Below are 18,118 nucleotides of genomic sequence, written 5' to 3' on the forward strand. Positions count from 1 at the left end.
TTTCAGAATAAAATGCAGCTTTATTATGATATAGGAAAGACTAAAAGCCATTAGGGAGGAGTCAAATAGCCCCTCAAAATGACAAGGGAAAGAAAAGTGACATAAATGTCTTGGTAATAAAACTCCTAACCACAGTATAATCATTGGATTTTTTTTTTCCTCACGATTTTTTATTTCAAAGCTATAATAAATGAAACAAGCCACTTGTCAAAAAGAACAATGATTTTACACAAGGAAAAGCATACACACTGAGCCGAATACAGCACTCAGGTTCACATGGTGTAGGACACTCGGGTAGTGCCCAGCTTGAGGGGACTTCTGGGGTAAAGAGAGGAACTGCAGAATCCATCCCAACGCCCTACTCTCTCATTGAGGCCATTTGAAGAGGACTTTAGTCTCCTGTGAAGCTGGCGCCAGCAGTGTATGGAAGAGGTCTGCTCTCGACTCTAGACTAGGGGTAGGCAATGCAGCCCCGTGGTGAGATGCACTTCTGTGACCATCTGAGCACATCTGCTAGGTGGTTCTAGGATGGGGAGCCCTTTTCCTGCCTTGCTATCCAGAGGGGCAACTGAAAGAACCAAGCCCATTGCTCAAATAAACTGTTCCTTAGCCATCCACACATGCCTGTCCAGTGGAGACAGCATGCTGAGGACCCCAGGACAGAGAGGGAGGGCCAGATGCATGTGCGCCAGCCATAGAGATGGCCGACCTTGCTACAGGTACAGAGTGAAGTGTTTAGAATGTTAAAACCATGGTGAAGGAGAATGCTTTCGGATATAAAAGGTTAAAGTCACATTGACAGAAAACAGCTGCTGTCCTCTTTAGTGCCCCAAATACAGGAAGAAATGGGTCGTGTGCTGTGGGGTCAGAGGAGGCAGGCCTGGCCAGCACACCTGCTCATCTCCCCTGCTCTGGATGCCCCATTCACTGGAGTGTCAAGGAGGCAGACCTTCAGGAAGCTTGGAGCTCTGGTTCCCGTGGCAACTGCAGTGAAGTTTTTCATGTGGACTTGTTCACAAATACAATGTGCTGCCCCTGGGGCATCTCCACAGTAGAGTCCCACAAACATGGTCCATGTCTGAGAATCTAGGCTCAGCTGTACTCAAAAGAGGATTTTTCTAAAACATGCTTCAAGTCTGTTCTTTACTTTAAATGCAGAAACAGAAACACACTAGAGAACAGGGCAACTGTTACATGACAAAGTTTCTGCTGCCCCTGACTTCGAGTGATTTTTCACACCGATTGAGCAGTGGCCACTTAGTTTTGCCACAGCTATGTCATTCCATCGCAATTCGCTAGCTAAGGAGCTGGGCTGGGCCCTGTACTGCTCTTTTATAGCCCGTAAGTGAAAAAACAAAATCTTATTTTCAAANAGTAAAAAAAAAAAAAAAAAAAAAAAATCTGTACACATAATTATATGTCATTTAAATCACAGCCGTACTTGTTATGCAAACACGATGCACGTGTTACCTGCTATGGGTCTACGGCTCAGAGCCTGGCTCTGAGGAAATACTTGCCTATTCTGATGGGCAACTCCTTGGTGGGTGCCAACAGGCTCCTGGGTAAGCACCACTGGTAAGGCAGTGGTATGAGGAGAGACACCAAGACCCTAGATTCCAGTTGCTCAGAAGTGGACAACCTAGGCTTGTCCAGAGATACATGCAAAATATCTTACAATAAACTTCATGAATGACCCTGCCAGCAGAACTGGTAATGGAGTCTTCCTATTCTGGCTGTAACTGAAACTATAGTGAACACAGAATGGAGGCAAGCAGGTGACACTATGCAATGCAGTCTCCACCTGGACCACTCAGCTTCAAATCTCACACAGCCACTAAACCTCCCTGGGCAGGCAAAAAGACCAGAGACCAAGAAGAAACATGGGAGGATTGGGTCAATGGAGCCACCAAGGAATCCACTGCAAAGATCAAGATACCAGGGACTCTGATATCTGCCTGGCCACCAGCTGTATGAGAAGGAAGGCAGGGCAAAGGGCAAGGAAACAACACTGATCAAAAGAGCAAGACATGCTCTCAGAGGGGAGAGGATCATCTAGAATTCCGTATAACTCAATGATCATTCACTTCACTACTATCACGTTTAGGAAACTCACCACCGTGGAAAAAGAGCAATGGGGTAGAGGTAAGAAGACACCTACTTCTAGAAAACAAAGGGAACCTCTGAGCCGATGTTTCCACATGCAGTTGATGCTAAGTTATCTGTAGGACAGATGTATTTGTAGCCTGCGGGTGGCCTCAACCTGGGCCTGGGGGCTATCTTACAATTTTAGAAAGAAGAGACACACCCTCTGCCCTTCATGCCAGAGGGCTGCGGCTGCAAGCACTCTGCCCTCTGGCACCATCTCTGCCCACTCTACAGCTTTGACGGGCTCATTTTCAAGGAGGCAGGTGGGATGGCAGGGTGAAGCAGCAGGCAGAGTGGTTGGTCTGCTCTGAAGACATCCATCCCCTGCCTACAAGGCTCAAAGGACAGGTGCTGGGGAGGCAGCTCCTTTCCGTCAAGGGCGCACTCCACTCTGCTCATCCCACCTGACACATCTAGTGCAGGCCATGAGGGAGGCTCGCCTGCACAGGAGGAATGCCATGGTGTTCTGATTTGGGGGGAGCAGGGATCATGTCGGGAAGTTTGCCAACTTGCTCTCTCTCTTTCTCTCTCTCTTTCTCTGGCCAGCAAGGCAGGAGGCTACTCGTACTCCAGGAACTGTTTGTGATAGAAGAGTAGGTACCTGTGGAGGCAAAGGGAAAGTGGGTTTCGTACTAACTTCTAAGACTTCTATGCCAGTTAAGAATGGCTCACATGCCTGAAATTTCAAATGGCTACTGTAGTCCCTCAAGAAAGATGCTACGTGACTCCCATCACCCAACCTGACCACCATGCTTACTAGGGAGTGACTGACTGTGGCCCTGGTGACTTCCTGTAGTCATTATCGCTACTGTTCACAGTGGCACTACCCTCATGTAGGGTCCACGTCTTCTCAACCCCAACCCCTGCACAGTAGTGTACTCTTCTCTCTGACTCCTCTCCTGGGTACCCCAGAGCCTCGCGTGCACCGTCCACATCTGCGGCAGGTGGTCTACATGGTCCCTGGGGCTGGGAATCCTAAGGAAGCTCCGGGCAAAAAATGGAGCACAAGTAACAAAAGCAGCAGAGGAGCTGATCCCGAACCACTGCACAGCACGCTCAGGACGAATGCCGACCACGGCAGTCTCTGGTTTAGAGGCGTAACTCTGTTCAGCAACACTCCCACCCTGCAATCATGGCCTACAGGCAACTTCTGACCCAAAGAACCACCATCCCTTCAGCAACAAATCAAACTAAACAAAGGTGAATATGCACACTGTGGCAGATGCAGCCAAGCCACTGGCTTTGGTCAGACAGGAGGGACAGACAAGCACCAGCATGGGGCTCCCCAAGACGTACCCTTCACTGTCCAGTACATCTTTGATGCTGGCCTTGGTGATAATGGCGTCATCACACTTGAACCACTGGTCTTTGTGCTGCCGGATGAAGCTGGTGTAGTGGCCACTCTCCAAGGTCCCTTGATGGTTAACGACAGCAAACAGGGAGTATCTGGTATGCAAGGAGAGGACAGCTGAATTATGGTCTGTTGAACTGGCAGAACACCTCCAAACTAAAGCAGAATATGTGGGCTGCAGAGCTGGGAGAGCCAAGTCTGCACCATTCAGCTCTGGGCCAGCAACCACATCTCCTAGAACCACACCGAGAGCAAGTGGTGGTGGCAGTGGCAGTTACCGTGGAGGTAACTACTTTAGTCGGTGCCATCTGCCTGTTCTACCAACAGTAAGAGGAACGTGGCCAGAAGGAGCAGGTTTGTTAGGCTAAGCTCCTACGCAGACCCTCATCAGGTCTCTACAGTGGGGTTGCCACCAGGAGGGAGACTGTTCAGCGGGGAAAGACTGAGTGTGTGCCCTTCCCTACATGCCATGGGCAGAGACCTGCATGACCACAATGCCAGCTCACCCTGCCCCAGGCCCTGCAACCCCACGTACTTGTTGTCATTGTTGAGACTGTCCAGGGGCTGCTGGTATTGCCCATTCATCCTGCTCTCTTTGCTGCAAGAACAGAAATAAACTGTAATTACCACCTCCCCACAGACACAGGCTCTGATGACAGCATTAACTAATATGAACCAGTTTCCTTTGGCAGACTGCCCCCATGTGGTGGTGAGATTCTAGCTTGGGCTGGAGCTCCCTGGCCCTCTAGTGTTGGTGCTGGTACACGCCCCCCCCCACACACACACCCCCATTCCCATGGACCCTGAAGTCACTGGCTTGTGAAGAGTTTTGCTTGTAACACACCAAATGAAAGGCAGTGTAGGTTAGCCCCACACTATACCCTTAAAAGAGCATAAGGGACATCATGAAGTAACTTACTAGCAGTACTTACTAGCAGTAGGTTGGGTAAATGGGAGGAGGGACTGAACAGGAAATACCAAGTTTTAAACTAGTTTGGTGTGTTTACCTACAGTCAAAATAAGCAGAAGACAAGTCCCATGAGACTTTGCTATCAGCAACAATGTCACCCCATCCCTAGATATGTGACTGCCCCATCTTCCAAAGAGATAACTCTGATGATCTATATACCATTTCAGCCAGTGACCTATGAACCCAGTACCACAGCTACAAGGAAGGGCATCAATGGCTAATAATAGGAAGCCTGCTCAGGACAGTATAGTGGGCTGAGGTGTGGCTTCTGAAGTGGACTGCCTGCATCTTGACGCCAAAAACAGCAAACGTGACCCATTTAGAAAATCTGTGCAGACAGGATAGAGGGTGTTGGCTGACATGAGGCCGTCTAGATGGCCCTATCCTTAACCACTAATACCTAGGAAACAGATCAATGACTGAGACACAGATTCAGGAAGGGTCTTGGCCCAGAGCCTCCAGGAGCTAGATGAGACTAGGAGGGAACCCTGTCAGGATCCTTCTCACCAAGTTCCTTATTTCTGGCTTCTGAGAAAATAAATTTCTATTGTTTTAAGCCGCCACACTTATAGCTGCCAGCCACAGACAGCAAACCAAAGACATTAGCAAGCACTGTAGTTTTTTGAGGGTTAAATTTGATGTAGTCTATGAGGTACAGGATTTGATCTCAAGGAAGACAATCAACCCTGTTTATCTGTATTTCAAAATCGGTCTCCACCAACCAAAAATGTCACATGTGGTATGCCTTGAGTGGCCAAGTCTGAAAGTTGATAAATGATGAGGGATGTAAGAGTACAAATGGGTAGCTCAGGTAAGTCCTGGGGCAACAGCAGCCCACAGTAAGATTAGTAAGTCCTGGGGTGACGGTGAGGCCTGGATAGCTGTCATTCCCACGTCTAAAGGCTGGCACTGGGTAAGCACCCATAGACAACTTGCCTCCCCACTCAGACACAGGAGCACCAACCCTTTCTACCTGGAGGCCATGAAGGGCGTCATGTCCAGTTCCAGGGGAAAAGACACATATGTGGTGATCTTCCGCCGAAGTTTGGCTGAATGTTCAAATCGCTGCAGAGATAAGGGAGCGGGGAACAGTGAGCAGACTGAGCAATAGCCAGGCGACCAAGCCTGGAGGCCCAGCAAACAGCTTCTACTTTCCTGATTGGTTTTCCTGACTCACAAGCCTACTCAGGCTGGCGCACACTGCAGGACCCTCTGGGCTCCCTCCACTCCCCCAGTGCTGTGATTACAGCTACATACCACCCAGCACAAACTGATCTTTCACAGTTTTAAAGAGCAGGAAACAGACCATATGTACGTTTAAAGACTCTGGCTACTCTACCAGGGGACCTTGCTTTGATTCCCAGCACACATACTGGCTCATGTAATGCCAGTCCTCAAGGATCTGACACCCTCTTTTGGCTTCTGTGGGCGCCAGGCACACATATGGTGCACTGACACACATGCAGGCAAAGCACCCATACATGCAACACTACCAGACCCAAACTCCTACTGCCTACTACCTAGTCCTGACTCTAGACTAGACTCAGTCTAGAGTTTGTTTTCTGGATCTTTTTTCCTGCAGTTCTGGGGTGGAACTCAGAGCCTTGTGCATGTTAGGCAAGAGCTCTACCACTGACTCACACCTCCTAGCCTGGGCCCAGGTATGTTTTTAGTGAAATGAAAAGTTAAGAGGAGCTGGAAAGACGGCTTAGCAGTTACGAGTGCTTGCTGCGCAGGCTTGACTGAGCACCTTAGTTCACCTCCCTAACAACCACATAAAATGCCAGAGGTGGACCTGGAACCCTGCACCATGGGAGGCACAGACAGGAGGATCACCGGGCTTGCCAACTCAATTCCAAGTTCAGTGGGAAACCATCTCCATGCAGCAGGGTGTCGTATCACAGTGCAGGACATCAGATGTCCCCTCTGGTCTACGCTGGCAGGGACAGAAAGTGGAGGAGGCAGCCCTCCTTCCTGCTTCCTGGGACTGGTGCACTGGTGAGTTTGAGGCTGTGCTGCAGGCTAATACAAGGCTGCCCCCGTGGCTGGTTTTCTGGGAAACTCACTTTGAGATGGAAACAGGCCACAATGGGCAGCTTCTTCATGGTGAGCTGCTTTGTGGACTCTTGATAGCTATGGCAACCGCTACACTTGATCTTGGCACTGCTTCCTAAGTGCTCTGGTCTGGTAAATCTACAAGGCATTTAAAAAACGTGTTTTTATTAAAAAAATAAACATGGAAAGGGAAAAAATAAAAGACACGGAAGAAAGGGGAACAGATTATTTTATCACTCAAAGTTCACCAGTAGTTAAAGGTGTCATCTTTTCGTGATTCTCTTAAGCTTGTCTTAGTGTCTGTGTGTCTGTGTGTATACACACATGTAATAGTACTAATGAAAGATCTGGGGAAATGGTAATTTTCTTTAATTTCCAGCAACACAACCTGACTCAGAACGGAGCACATAGCCACACAAAGCTACACACAAATGGCTCAATAAACAAATGGTTCATCACCCACAGGCCACCCATTAGCAATGGAATGGTATGATCTATGCCTATACACAATTCTCTGGGCTGCCAGAGATCAAGAGGTAGAAAGAGACTATCCCACAGTGATACGCTGTGAGGTTACACTCACAAACCTCCCTGAGAACCTAAAGGAAGCTAGACTTGGACTGCTTGGGTGAGGAGCAGACAGGGGTTGTGGATGCAGATGAAGGCATGGCTGGGAAGGACTGCGAAGCCTCTGCAACTGCTGTGACATATACACCCGTCCACTCTCTGTGCTGTGGGTGTCATGGTGGAGGACTGGTGAAGGCACCAGAATCGCCATGTCACCTTATAGCTACAGGAAACCTACAATGACCTGCTAACTTTCTTTGTAATTTTTTTCTTCTTGTTTTCCGATCATTTTAAAGATCAAATCATGTAGCAAATGGAAGGGAGAGATAGTATTCTACTAACCCTGCAGGGTGTGTCTCACCTTCGCAGGCAGTCTGTGAGAGTGGTGGTCCCGGATGCATGGCTCTCCCCATTAACCACACTGCCCTCGCTCCCTGGGCTCAAGGGCCAGAATGGGGTAGAAGAACCAGGAAGGTCTAAACTGATGTCCCAGAAGGGGTCTATGGTGGTGGAGACCCCGCTGCAAGGAGAGAGGAAAACACATGAGAACATATGAGGACCGAAGCCTATCTCTGAGGCAGCCCATCTGTCCACAAGGTACCTCAGGATAAAATAGGTCCACAGTCATGACTTTGTTTGAGGAGACACACAAAGTATAAAGTCCTGAGCTACAATCAGAACTCTGTTCTGGGATCCACTTCACAACAGGCACTGCAGAAACACTGCCCAGAAACTAGGTGCCCTGAATGAGCAAGGATAGAGAGAGCTCCATGCACAGAACATACAGGCTAAACATGGCAGCCCCACAAAAAAGTCTGCTACATTTAACAAGGCTGACTCCTGCCAGGAGGCATAAGTTACAATACTTAAAAGAGGAAACTCAAGAGTAAGAAATTGACTAAATAAGGACCAGAATTGAAGACTACCTGTTGCTAACATACAAGGCCAGAGACTGAGGAATTACTCAGAGACAAAGCCTCAAAGGAGCCCTGCTCCTGGAAAGCCACAGGGGCACCCTGAGATTCCTGTGCCCTGGTCCTGACCCTGTCCAGACAGCAGGTGGGTACTGAGGGACTGTGGCCAGTTTTAAAGCCAGGAGTGGATAAAAACACTAGACTGCAGAGGTGAGCCAGAGGAGCAAGGATAAGGCATGGGGTGGGGTGGGGAGGCTGCTCTAGCCACTGCCAAAGGATCCTTTCTGTTCTGAAGATGAACGCACTAAGCAACGGGCACACCTGCAGAGAACTGTCACTGTATGTCAGCTTTGGACCACAGGGGCCAGTGACCTGCCACCTGCAGGGGCGATCTGCCTTGGGTCTTGGCCTTGACTATAAGGAAAGCAGAGAAATGTGTATGAAGCTGCCAAGGACATCCTGCTGAGTGCCACAGGAAATCCGGCAGGCCTCCAAGGGGAAGAGGAGCCGTCAGACTCAGGCAATCTCTCTCTCCATTTCTTGTGTCTTTTCTACCAGAGGTATTTTATCTCAAATGACCAGAGCACAGCTGTTTAAATAAAACTGTCCCTCACCTGAAACTAGTGTAGGAGCTCCACCATGCCCACCACAGAACCCAGGAGCCTTCCCTAAGGTGGTGCTGAGCTTTAGGCTCGAAGCCCACACAACAGTCAACCTTGCTGACTAGGAAGTGGGACAGGAAGTGCCCTGGCAAACTGACACTCACAGTGACTGTCTAGCTGGTGGAAGCACTTACTGGCAGACTTGGCATGTAACATCAGACTGGAGCCCACCCGTAAAGATCTGGTCAATGATGCAATTGCAGTGGTTAGGATTGTTGGCTTTCTTCCCATTGTCATCACCTGAGGAACGAGATGTGTAGTTACCATTAGTGATGTCATTAAGACAGTACAAAATAGCCAGCAAGTCCCCACCCACCCAGCAGAGGCGGGAGGACAGCAGGAGGACTAACACTCTATGAAGAGTGAAGGCATTCATTTCATGAGAGATCTCCCGGTGGTGAGGGTGTGAGGAGGTGGTAATGCCATTCTTCCTTGTCTTTTTTTCCTGACAGGGTAAGGTATTTTTCTGGCTGGCCTTGAACTGGCAGAAGATCTGCCTACCTCTGCCTCTTGGGTGCTGGGATCGTAGGTGTGTATGCTAGCACACTGACTCTGGGATCTCTACTCTTGTACAGAGATTCCCACCTGAAATCCCAGCGCTCAGGAGGCTGAGACTGGAGGATCACTGCTTTAGGCCAGTCTGAGCCACACAGTGAGACCTTGCTTCCCAAAATACCCCAAACCAATCAATACAAACAAACAAACAAACTACGGAGGACTCCTTGGAAGCAACCATGCGGTTTTCCTTCCTGGACACAGAACCTGACTATACGGACTATGCAAGACAATCTGGGTGCACACCAGCCTTGCTCTACACCATTTTTAAGGAAACTTGCCGCCTGCCCCAGCCTAGCAGGGAGATGGTGGCAGGCCCACCTTTGCAGTGCCGGTGGAGGACGTCCAGGGCTGCAATGAGGAACTCATGTGCGTCCTGCTGCTCATAACCCGCCAGGTGCCGGGCGTGCGTCCACACCAGGTGCAGCAGCTTGTATGGAATGTGTGGGGAGCGGTGCCCTGAGTAAAACTGTTCAGAGAGAAGGAAAGGGACAATAGGACACCCGCCAGTCTTCATCACACAAAACATCACAGCCGCACAGACTTGTTGCAGTAGACTGTTTAATACTGCATATTGAAAACCAAGGACAGCAGCTTAACCAAGTTAACTTAAAAACTGGAACTCACCCCACAGTGTCTGACCCAGGCCCTCACTAACTGCACTATGACCACCACACAGGTTCTTTGGCAGAGAGCGAGAGCCCACATGGACCTTCACGTACCACAACAAGGAGACACAGACAAAGCTAGCAAGGATGGTGGAATGTCACACATACACAACCCTTGGGAAATGTGCTACACAGCCATCCATATCACATGCATGGGAATGGGAATTCTGGGGACAAAAACCTGTGTCACACATTTGTCAACTCACAGAACTATATACTAGGATATTTTACTGCGTGCAAATTAGACTTCACTAAGCCTGAGTTTAAAAAAAATAATCTGAGAGATGCATTAGTCACATGGTAACTAGCTGCTTGCCCCGGTGAAGCCCAGGACTCATTTCCCAGCATACCTTCTCTTACCCTGTAGCCTCTAACAGTTTTACCTTTCTGCTCACTACCACAGCTCCAGTCACCAGCAATAGCCTGGACTAGGGCAAACATGGGCAACTTACAGCTAAGTCATCTCAGTTGCAAAGCCACTGTGTAACTCTGTCCACTGCTCAACCCTGGGCTGTGGCATGAAGCAACCCAGACAACACTTGATCAGTGACGCCTGGATGCAGAGTCGGTAAAAGACCACTGAAAGAAATGAGGCCTGGCTGCTGGTTTCTGTGCAGGGCAGGGGCCATGCTATTTCTGGGATGGGAAAAGAACTATTTCAGTTCTAATACCTGGCCTGAGTCTACTCAGATCGCAGGTCCTGAGATCAAGCCTGAACAGGTCCCACCCCTGAGCAAAGGGACAGGCATCGATAGGCACAACACGAGTGTAGCTAGGATTAGATCAAGGACACAGCCTCAGCACTGTCTCTGTGCTTCCAGTCTGCAGGGCAGAAGCCTTTGACAAACACACTTGGGAAGGTACTCATCCGCAGATTTCCTGAATGCACATGGCAGACAGCAGGACTCTTGAGACAAACGCCATCCACAAGTTGACTCTGGCACACCTGCCACTTTGAGGGCTCCTCTCCTAGGTGAACAGTGTGCCTCCAACCACCAAGCTAACAACCCATCTCTAACAATCCCTTGGTAAAAGCTTGTCTTCCACAGGATAGTCACGGAGTGGAAGATAATCAGGCAAGGATTTCATCAATTCCATTTCCTCTCTTTTTAAAGACGGGAAAGGCAGCTGTGTAGCCATCTCACCCCAGCAGCCGCCGCACTCACCTCCTGGAAGAGAGAGGACATCTCACAGACCAGGCAGGAGCTGGGGCTCTGCATCTCACAGCGGTGCCTATCCGACAGAAAGAAGTCTCTCAGGAGCGGGGTGTGGGTCAGCGCCTGCACGATGCAGTTCATGAAACACGTGTTCCCCAGGTTGATCAGTCCACGAAGACCTGGATGGAAAGTCATCAAGAGCAGGGTCACCTGTGCACTGAGCTCAGACCACGCCACAACCAGTCAGTCAAACAGCCTGAGAAGAGGAGGAAGGCGCCGTGCTCGCTCATCTCCAACAGACTGCAGAACGCTCGCCCACTGCCCCACCACTTGGTCCTCATGCTTTCACAAATGCGTTTGCTATGAAAATAGGCAGGTCTAACAAAGCATAGTGTTTTCCAAACAAGCCCTAAAATATACTAATATATTTCCTTCTTTTTAGAAGACATGGTCAGCATGAGGGATGTTAGGTAGGGTGTGTGTGTGCGTGAGCACGCGTGTTGTACACACACAACTCTTAATCCTAATCCTAACACTCAGGAGGCAGAGGCAGGTGGATCTCAGGGTTCAAGTCCATCCTGGCCTACAGAGTTCGTGGAGGTGGGGAGAGAGGTGACGCCCTCATTCACTGGCAGGTCACCTCGGAGGCAGGGAGAGAGGTGATGCCCTCACTCACTGGCAGGTCACCTCGGAGGTGGAGGAGAGAGGTGACGCCCTCACTCACTGGCAGGTCACCTCTTCATGATGAACAGCTTTGACTGGATACACTTGAATCCCTTCCAATAGGCAGACGCCAGTTTGCTGGAAGGGGCCATCTCCACTCACCCCTCTGCATCCACATCTACAGCAGCCCCTGAAGACCGAGTGCTTAAGAGCTGGATGCTTAAATCCAGGAGGCCTCCGTTAGGCAAGACCTACTGCCACTCTGGGAAAGAAGTCTAAGCAGGAGTCTGCACACCCCTCACCAACCTATGGTACAATTGGAGGTGATCTTCCGCCTCTTTGGGTTGTGCTTCAGCAGTTCCAGCTCCCGTTTAGTTGGTTCCCAAGTTGAAAACTTCTCTCCAACACCTAAGGAGATGAAGAACAGTATCAGCGATCATTAGCTAAGATCTCTTGTAAATAAAAGCTTCGATGACTTGACACACATCTGGAGACCTCAACTGAAAAACTGCTTCCATCAAATTGGCCTGGGAAGGTGGTCCTGGTGTGTATAAGAAAGATAGTGGAGTGAGCCATGAGCTTTCCTCCATGGCTTCAGTTCCTGCCCTGACTTCCCTACGTGATGGACTGTGACCTGGAAGTGTAAGATGTGTTTGTCAGTGTTTTCATTCCCAGCAACGGAAGGCAAACGTAAGGGAGTTTCCAATAAAGAGCAGCCAAGCATGGTGGTGGTCTGCTCTCCCTGCACACTGACACGGGCTCACTGATCAAGGGGGACAGACCAGACCCAGCACTGTTAACGCGGACAACTGTGAACCTCTCTGGAAACTGAAAGGGGAAAACCCAGGGAAACCCAGAAGAAAGAAAGAATAAAGCTCCCTAACACTTCTGTACCTGTGACAGAAAGCACACACAAGGACAGAGACAGAAACACAAACCTACGGTGCCACCAGAACCACCAAGCACCTGCCAGGAGTGCAGGAGTCTGAGCCACCAGGGAAGCTTAGCTGCTCCATTCTCCACCTACTATCAGGACAACGACGCCTCTCCTACAAGGAACTGATATGCTGTTTCTGGTACTATGTTTTCCAGAATACTGTGGAGCTGAGGGTAAACCCCCGATCAGGGATTCTCTCGCAGTCAGTCTGGATGAGGTGGGTAGAGACACTCGAAGTGAGCTGTGCTTCCTTCCTGACCCTGGCAGAGCCCCACAGAACCCACAGCCACAGGGGCATCGCCTGGCTAGGCTGACGCCCTGGGAATGAAGGTATGAGCTGATGGAGGGGGCTCATTCATTAAATCAGATGCCTGTCTGCACAAACGCAGTACTGGCGGCTTTCCCTCGCTCCTCGTATCTCACTACCTCATCAAGTTCTACCACACAGACAGACCTATAATGTCTATAACGTCCATGTTAAGGACATTATAGAGATTCATTATGTATTAAAAGTTGTTCCACTGGGAAGACAGCTTATTGGCTAATGTGTCTGCTATGTAAGCATGACAACCCAAATAAGGATCCCGGCACCCAGGTAGAAGCCACACACAATAGCATGTGCTGGAGAGCCCAAAACGGGGCCAGAGTCAGCCCAATCCTCAGGGCTCACTGATAAGAAAGACAGTCTTGTTGAAATGGTGTGTTCAGTAAGAGGTTTTGACTTTACAGTCAAACTATGCATGGTGAGGAGTGACAGAACGCCAGATGTTGACGGGAGGGTGTGCACACTGACAACCCCGAAAAATTCAAAACTCCGTTCATATAATTCCTTCACTATGGGCTTATACAGTTGTTAAATATGAGATTTTATTAACGAAGGCTACACTGCATATAAAGCCATAAAGGTATTTCTTAAAGACCTTTGTGTACCATTGATTATGATGGGAGCTTTCTTTTTATGATGGATTAACAGGAGATCGCCATCTCTGCAAACAAACACTCAATGAACTGGGTGCCTTCCACATATGTAGGGAACTGAAGGATTATTTTACTATTCTAAACGTCACCAAGAAGAGATACAGTAGTTTGTACTTAAGGAATAATTAAATTGCTACCATATGCTCTTATCTAGCATTCAAAGTTTCTAAGTGGTTTTTTACTATATAAAATGTAAATTTAGGAAACAGAAGCTGTAAGTCTGTGTAGTGGGAAACTGTTAATCCCCTCTGAGCACACACTTCTAGTACACACTCCCCTCAGGTATTTCTCAGTCTGTATTTTATCCTTGCTGCCCTGCTTCCTTCTGGGCAGCCCTCCCATGGGGTCGCTATCCTTTTGTACCCACATTTCAGCTGTCTCACCTCCTCTCCTTTACAGCATGATCAGTCCTATGCCCCCTCTCATGGCCAAATTCCTTGTTCCTCACCCCTGCGGGTTTTCCCCACCAGGAATCCTAAAAATCCTGCCTCTTTCACCCTGCCCAGCCATTGGCCGATGGCAACTTTATTTCCCAATCAGAGCCAACTGGATGCAGGCTTCCTTTAGCCTAAGAGGTTTTGTGGGTAACACAATTAGCATGAGAACACAAGCCCCAAAGACTGACACCAGGCAAGGAGGTTCTTCTGCATGGTTTCTGGGCTGTGCTTTACCTGGAACACAAACTCACCTTGTGAATGCTGAGACAGGCTGTTTTTGCTATGTATGAAAGACATAAAGAAAACAAAAGTCCTAATGGTATTGTCACCATGGTGTATCTAACGCCACTGCCAAGAAGAGCTTGAATAATTTAGGCACGGGCACATTTCAACAGTTTTTGTTTCTTCCTTTTTAATAGCGCTAGGGTTCAAGCCCCTAGGCCTTGCATATGCTAGGCAACAGCTCCACCACTGAGCTAGACACCTGGCCCAATATTTTAGAATTTTCACACCAGCCCAGCAACAGGCAATACAGTATCCCAATCTGCCAAGGTTGAGAACTGAGTAAGAAAAGGAAGGGATTGCAGTGTGTAGCTAAATCTTCATGCTTCCTGCAGTAGCTATCACTCCTACAAGCTGGATGGCTACCGCAGGAGAGTTGAGGCTTGTTTTTCTATCCTACCTGGCCCAAACCAGTTTCCCCAACCACTTTTGGGTCACCCAACCTTCTCTCTAAGCACGGTGAACGCACCTTGCATCTTCCAAGCCTTGCGCTGCTCCTCTTTGGCAATGATTTCTATGTCTTTGTCATAGATGTAGTCCTGACACAAGAAGCAGTAAATACCTCCGTACATCAGGTCGATGGCTGCAGAGAGAGGAGGGAGAGGAACATAATTCAGTCTGTACGGCTCAGTAGTTCTTCAGACAGCTAGCTCAGAGCCATGTGTTCTAGGCACTGAGCACTTTCCTCCTTGAGTTACAGGTGCTCCAACTTTGAGGGTTCATCCAGGGTGGGTGAAGTGTCTACTGTCTCCAGAAGTTTCCCTGAGGGCTGATCAAGAATGAGACACACACCTGAGCCCTGCAAATACTAATTAATGGATCAGGACACTCTGCTTCAGCTGGGCAAGCTCAGAACACAAAACCAGGGCTAAACTTCATTGAGCATTTACTTCAGGTTCACAGGCATTCCCAGCAACCTGACTGGAGAACGAGGCTTTGCTACACCCTGAATGGCTGGCAATCTAAGAGAGGCAACAGCTATTTGCTGTTTCCTCTCATCTTGACTACACTGTTCCTCCTCCAGGGACGGGTGAAGTAGTACCAACTGCTACTTTAAAATTCACAAGCGCTGGAATTGCTGGGCCACAGGGACAATTCTAGGAGTCACTTTCTGAGGTGCTGCTAGACTCTGAAACACGTATTCCACTGAAACAACAGCTTTCTGATTACAATGAAGTAACTCTACAATAACAGAAAAACAAAAGAAACAAAAAAATTCCAAAACCCTGGAAAGGGTGTAGATGGAACAGACATCCCCATCGAGTCAAAGGAGAAATCTCAGGAAAATTTGAAAATATTTCAAGAGAAATGAAAATTAAAACCTGCCAGGTGTGGCAGTACACACCTTTAATCCCAACACTTGGGAGGCAGAGGCAGAGGGATCTCTGAATTCAAGGCCAATATGGTCTACACAGAGAGTTCTAGGACAGAGCTGTTACACAGAGAAACCCTCTCTTGGGGGGTGGGGGTGGGGGAGATGAAGGAAGGAAGGGAAGAAGGAAGGAAGGAGGGAGGAAGCGAGCCTATCACACTAAAACTTCTAGACTTGGGGAGAGGGTAGACACAGTGCTAAGCTGCGGTGGCTGTAAATGCTTATGTTAACCAAGAGCAAGCCAAGTGTGATGGCACATGCCTAGAACCCCAGCACACTGAACGCTGACAGAGGAGGATCCCACAAGGTATGGGGCAGTCCTGAGTAATGTGACAAAATTGTTTCAAAGGACAAAGCAACCGCTGGACATAGTGGACACACCTACAATGCCGGAACTGGGGTGTGGAAGCAGGAGAATCAGAAGCTTAACGTTATCTTTGGCCACACAAACAACTCTAACTGCCCCCCCCCCCCCCCCCCCCCCCCCCCCCCCCCCCCCCCCCCCCCGCATATAACAGACAGCAGACAATGCTCAGCCAGCCTTTCACCACCCCACTTTACTGCAAACCAAGAAAACCCCTAGCTGAAATGCAAAAAGCTTCAAGCAAATGGTACCAGCCCCGTGAGTTCAGTTTCACAAGGACCATGCCATCACAGTGGGTCTTTTGGAGAGAGAGCATGCTCACTCAGAGCCTATGCCCGTCCCTGTCCCCTGCAGGAGGACGCCTTACCCAGGTTGTGTCGCTTTGACTTGGCATGGTCATGGATGTGCTTCTTCGTGAAACAGCCAAAGAAGACGCAGTAGAGGCAAGAGTGCAGCCGGTTCAGGTGGATGCCGCAGACATGGCAGACACAGGACTTTGCCTGAAATTTACAGAGTGAGTTATGAGCAGTGTCAACACAACAGGGGCTCCCAAGGGGAAACATGGAGCTCATGCCAAATGACGGAGGAAGGCAGGGGCTGTCTTTTTAGTCTTAGCACCCTGTCACATTCTCCTCAGTCTCCCCAAAACATGATCAAGAAGATCTCAGCTATGATGATGTCATCACATTCCCATGCCCAGTCCTGACTGGCACCTCAGGCCAGCATCACCACAGCCGTCCTTAACCCCGGTATCAGTTTGAGGTTTGAGAATCAAGGTTCTTAAAAAAACAAAAAACAAAATAATACAACCCAAGAAGAGAGACATGAATCAAAGCAATATACAGGAACAAAAGAGAAAAGTCCACTGTCAAGAAAGAGGCCACAGAAACCCAGCAAGACAATCACAGTAACTATGAATACAGTGGTAGGCAAGTCTAAATATTCACACTACCCACACATATGCCAATCTGTAGCATGGCGGGTCAGGTCCAGAAAGATGAAGAGGTAGGGAATGCTCACTGGGCAACCAGGGCACAATGTGACAGAGATATCAGCAGTAAGAATAATTGCTTACATCTGATAAAAACAAAAGGCACCCAAGTTCCATCTGAAATTACTACCATACAAGCACACATACGAGCTTTCCCAAAGTCTTCATAGAATTCCATGTGATAACTACAGTGGGGGAGACAAAACAAAACCCATTTTCTATAACCATTCACAGCAAGAACGGACTTAAACAGAATCACCCATGGATACTACATCACCAGGCAAAATAACAATGGTACTAGAAAACTGCCAAATACACCAAGTACCTACCAAATCAACAAACAGATAAACAATGACACCACTCTGTAACCAAGATAAGCTGATATGGGCAAGGACATGGGCCACAGGCTACTGAACACGCAGAACAAGCAAATCCCTGCAGACTGTGGCTGGGGATGGCAGCGAACAGGTGTAGTGTGCCAAAATCTGGTAGAGGTGGGCACAAAACCTCATAGCACTGAATACTCCAGCTCATACTCTCCTGTCCCTACACCCATGAAGGGCAGCATCCTGCTCTGTCAATGCACCTGGACTACTAGGTTTCTGGTTTGTTTTGCTGTTGTTTTCTGTTTTGTTTTGTTTTGTTTTTTGGTTTTTTTTTTGCTAAATCTGTAATTAGGTTTGGATCCAGAGTGCCCAGTAGGCCTACCTACCTACTGAACATTTGGTCCCAGCCGCCGCCATCATCATCATCATCTGGTCCCAGCCATCATCATCATTATATTATTATTTCTTCTTCTTCTGATGATGATGATGAAGAAACTATTATTATAGGTTAGCTCAGGGAGTTTAGTATCTGGAAACAATACATGTCTGCATTTGAGTATGGACTACGTATGAGATAGCCACATTCCCTCATTATTCCTGGACAAGTGTTCATTATTATCGTCACAGACTATGCCCTCATTTTTATGGCATCAATGGCAACTACCGAGATGTCACCAACCAATTCTTATACAACGAGGGTGGGGGGGGGGGTAGGAGATGTAAA

General features: G+C 48.6%; 1 protein-coding gene across 1 annotated transcript in view; it reads right to left on the bottom strand.

Annotated features, from left to right (window-relative positions):
- Usp22 (ubiquitin specific peptidase 22) overlaps positions 1 to 18,118 on the bottom strand; it is a 23,142-nt gene continuing 5,024 nt past the window's right edge. Inside the window, exons 2-13 of the mRNA XM_021176592.2 lie at positions 16,445 to 16,577; positions 14,811 to 14,924; positions 12,014 to 12,115; positions 11,054 to 11,223; positions 9,541 to 9,688; positions 8,799 to 8,904; positions 7,450 to 7,608; positions 6,533 to 6,659; positions 5,440 to 5,531; positions 4,032 to 4,094; positions 3,442 to 3,591; positions 1 to 2,746 (exon numbers count right to left, since the gene is read on the bottom strand). Of these exons, the coding sequence (XP_021032251.1) occupies positions 2,704 to 2,746; positions 3,442 to 3,591; positions 4,032 to 4,094; positions 5,440 to 5,531; positions 6,533 to 6,659; positions 7,450 to 7,608; positions 8,799 to 8,904; positions 9,541 to 9,688; positions 11,054 to 11,223; positions 12,014 to 12,115; positions 14,811 to 14,924; positions 16,445 to 16,577 (1,407 nt within the window). The 3' untranslated portion in view covers positions 1 to 2,703. The remainder of the gene's footprint in view (positions 2,747 to 3,441; positions 3,592 to 4,031; positions 4,095 to 5,439; positions 5,532 to 6,532; positions 6,660 to 7,449; positions 7,609 to 8,798; positions 8,905 to 9,540; positions 9,689 to 11,053; positions 11,224 to 12,013; positions 12,116 to 14,810; positions 14,925 to 16,444; positions 16,578 to 18,118) is intronic.

This window comes from Mus caroli, chromosome 11, assembly GCF_900094665.2.
Source record: "Mus caroli chromosome 11, CAROLI_EIJ_v1.1, whole genome shotgun sequence".
Classification (NCBI taxonomy): domain Eukaryota; kingdom Metazoa; phylum Chordata; class Mammalia; order Rodentia; family Muridae; genus Mus; species Mus caroli.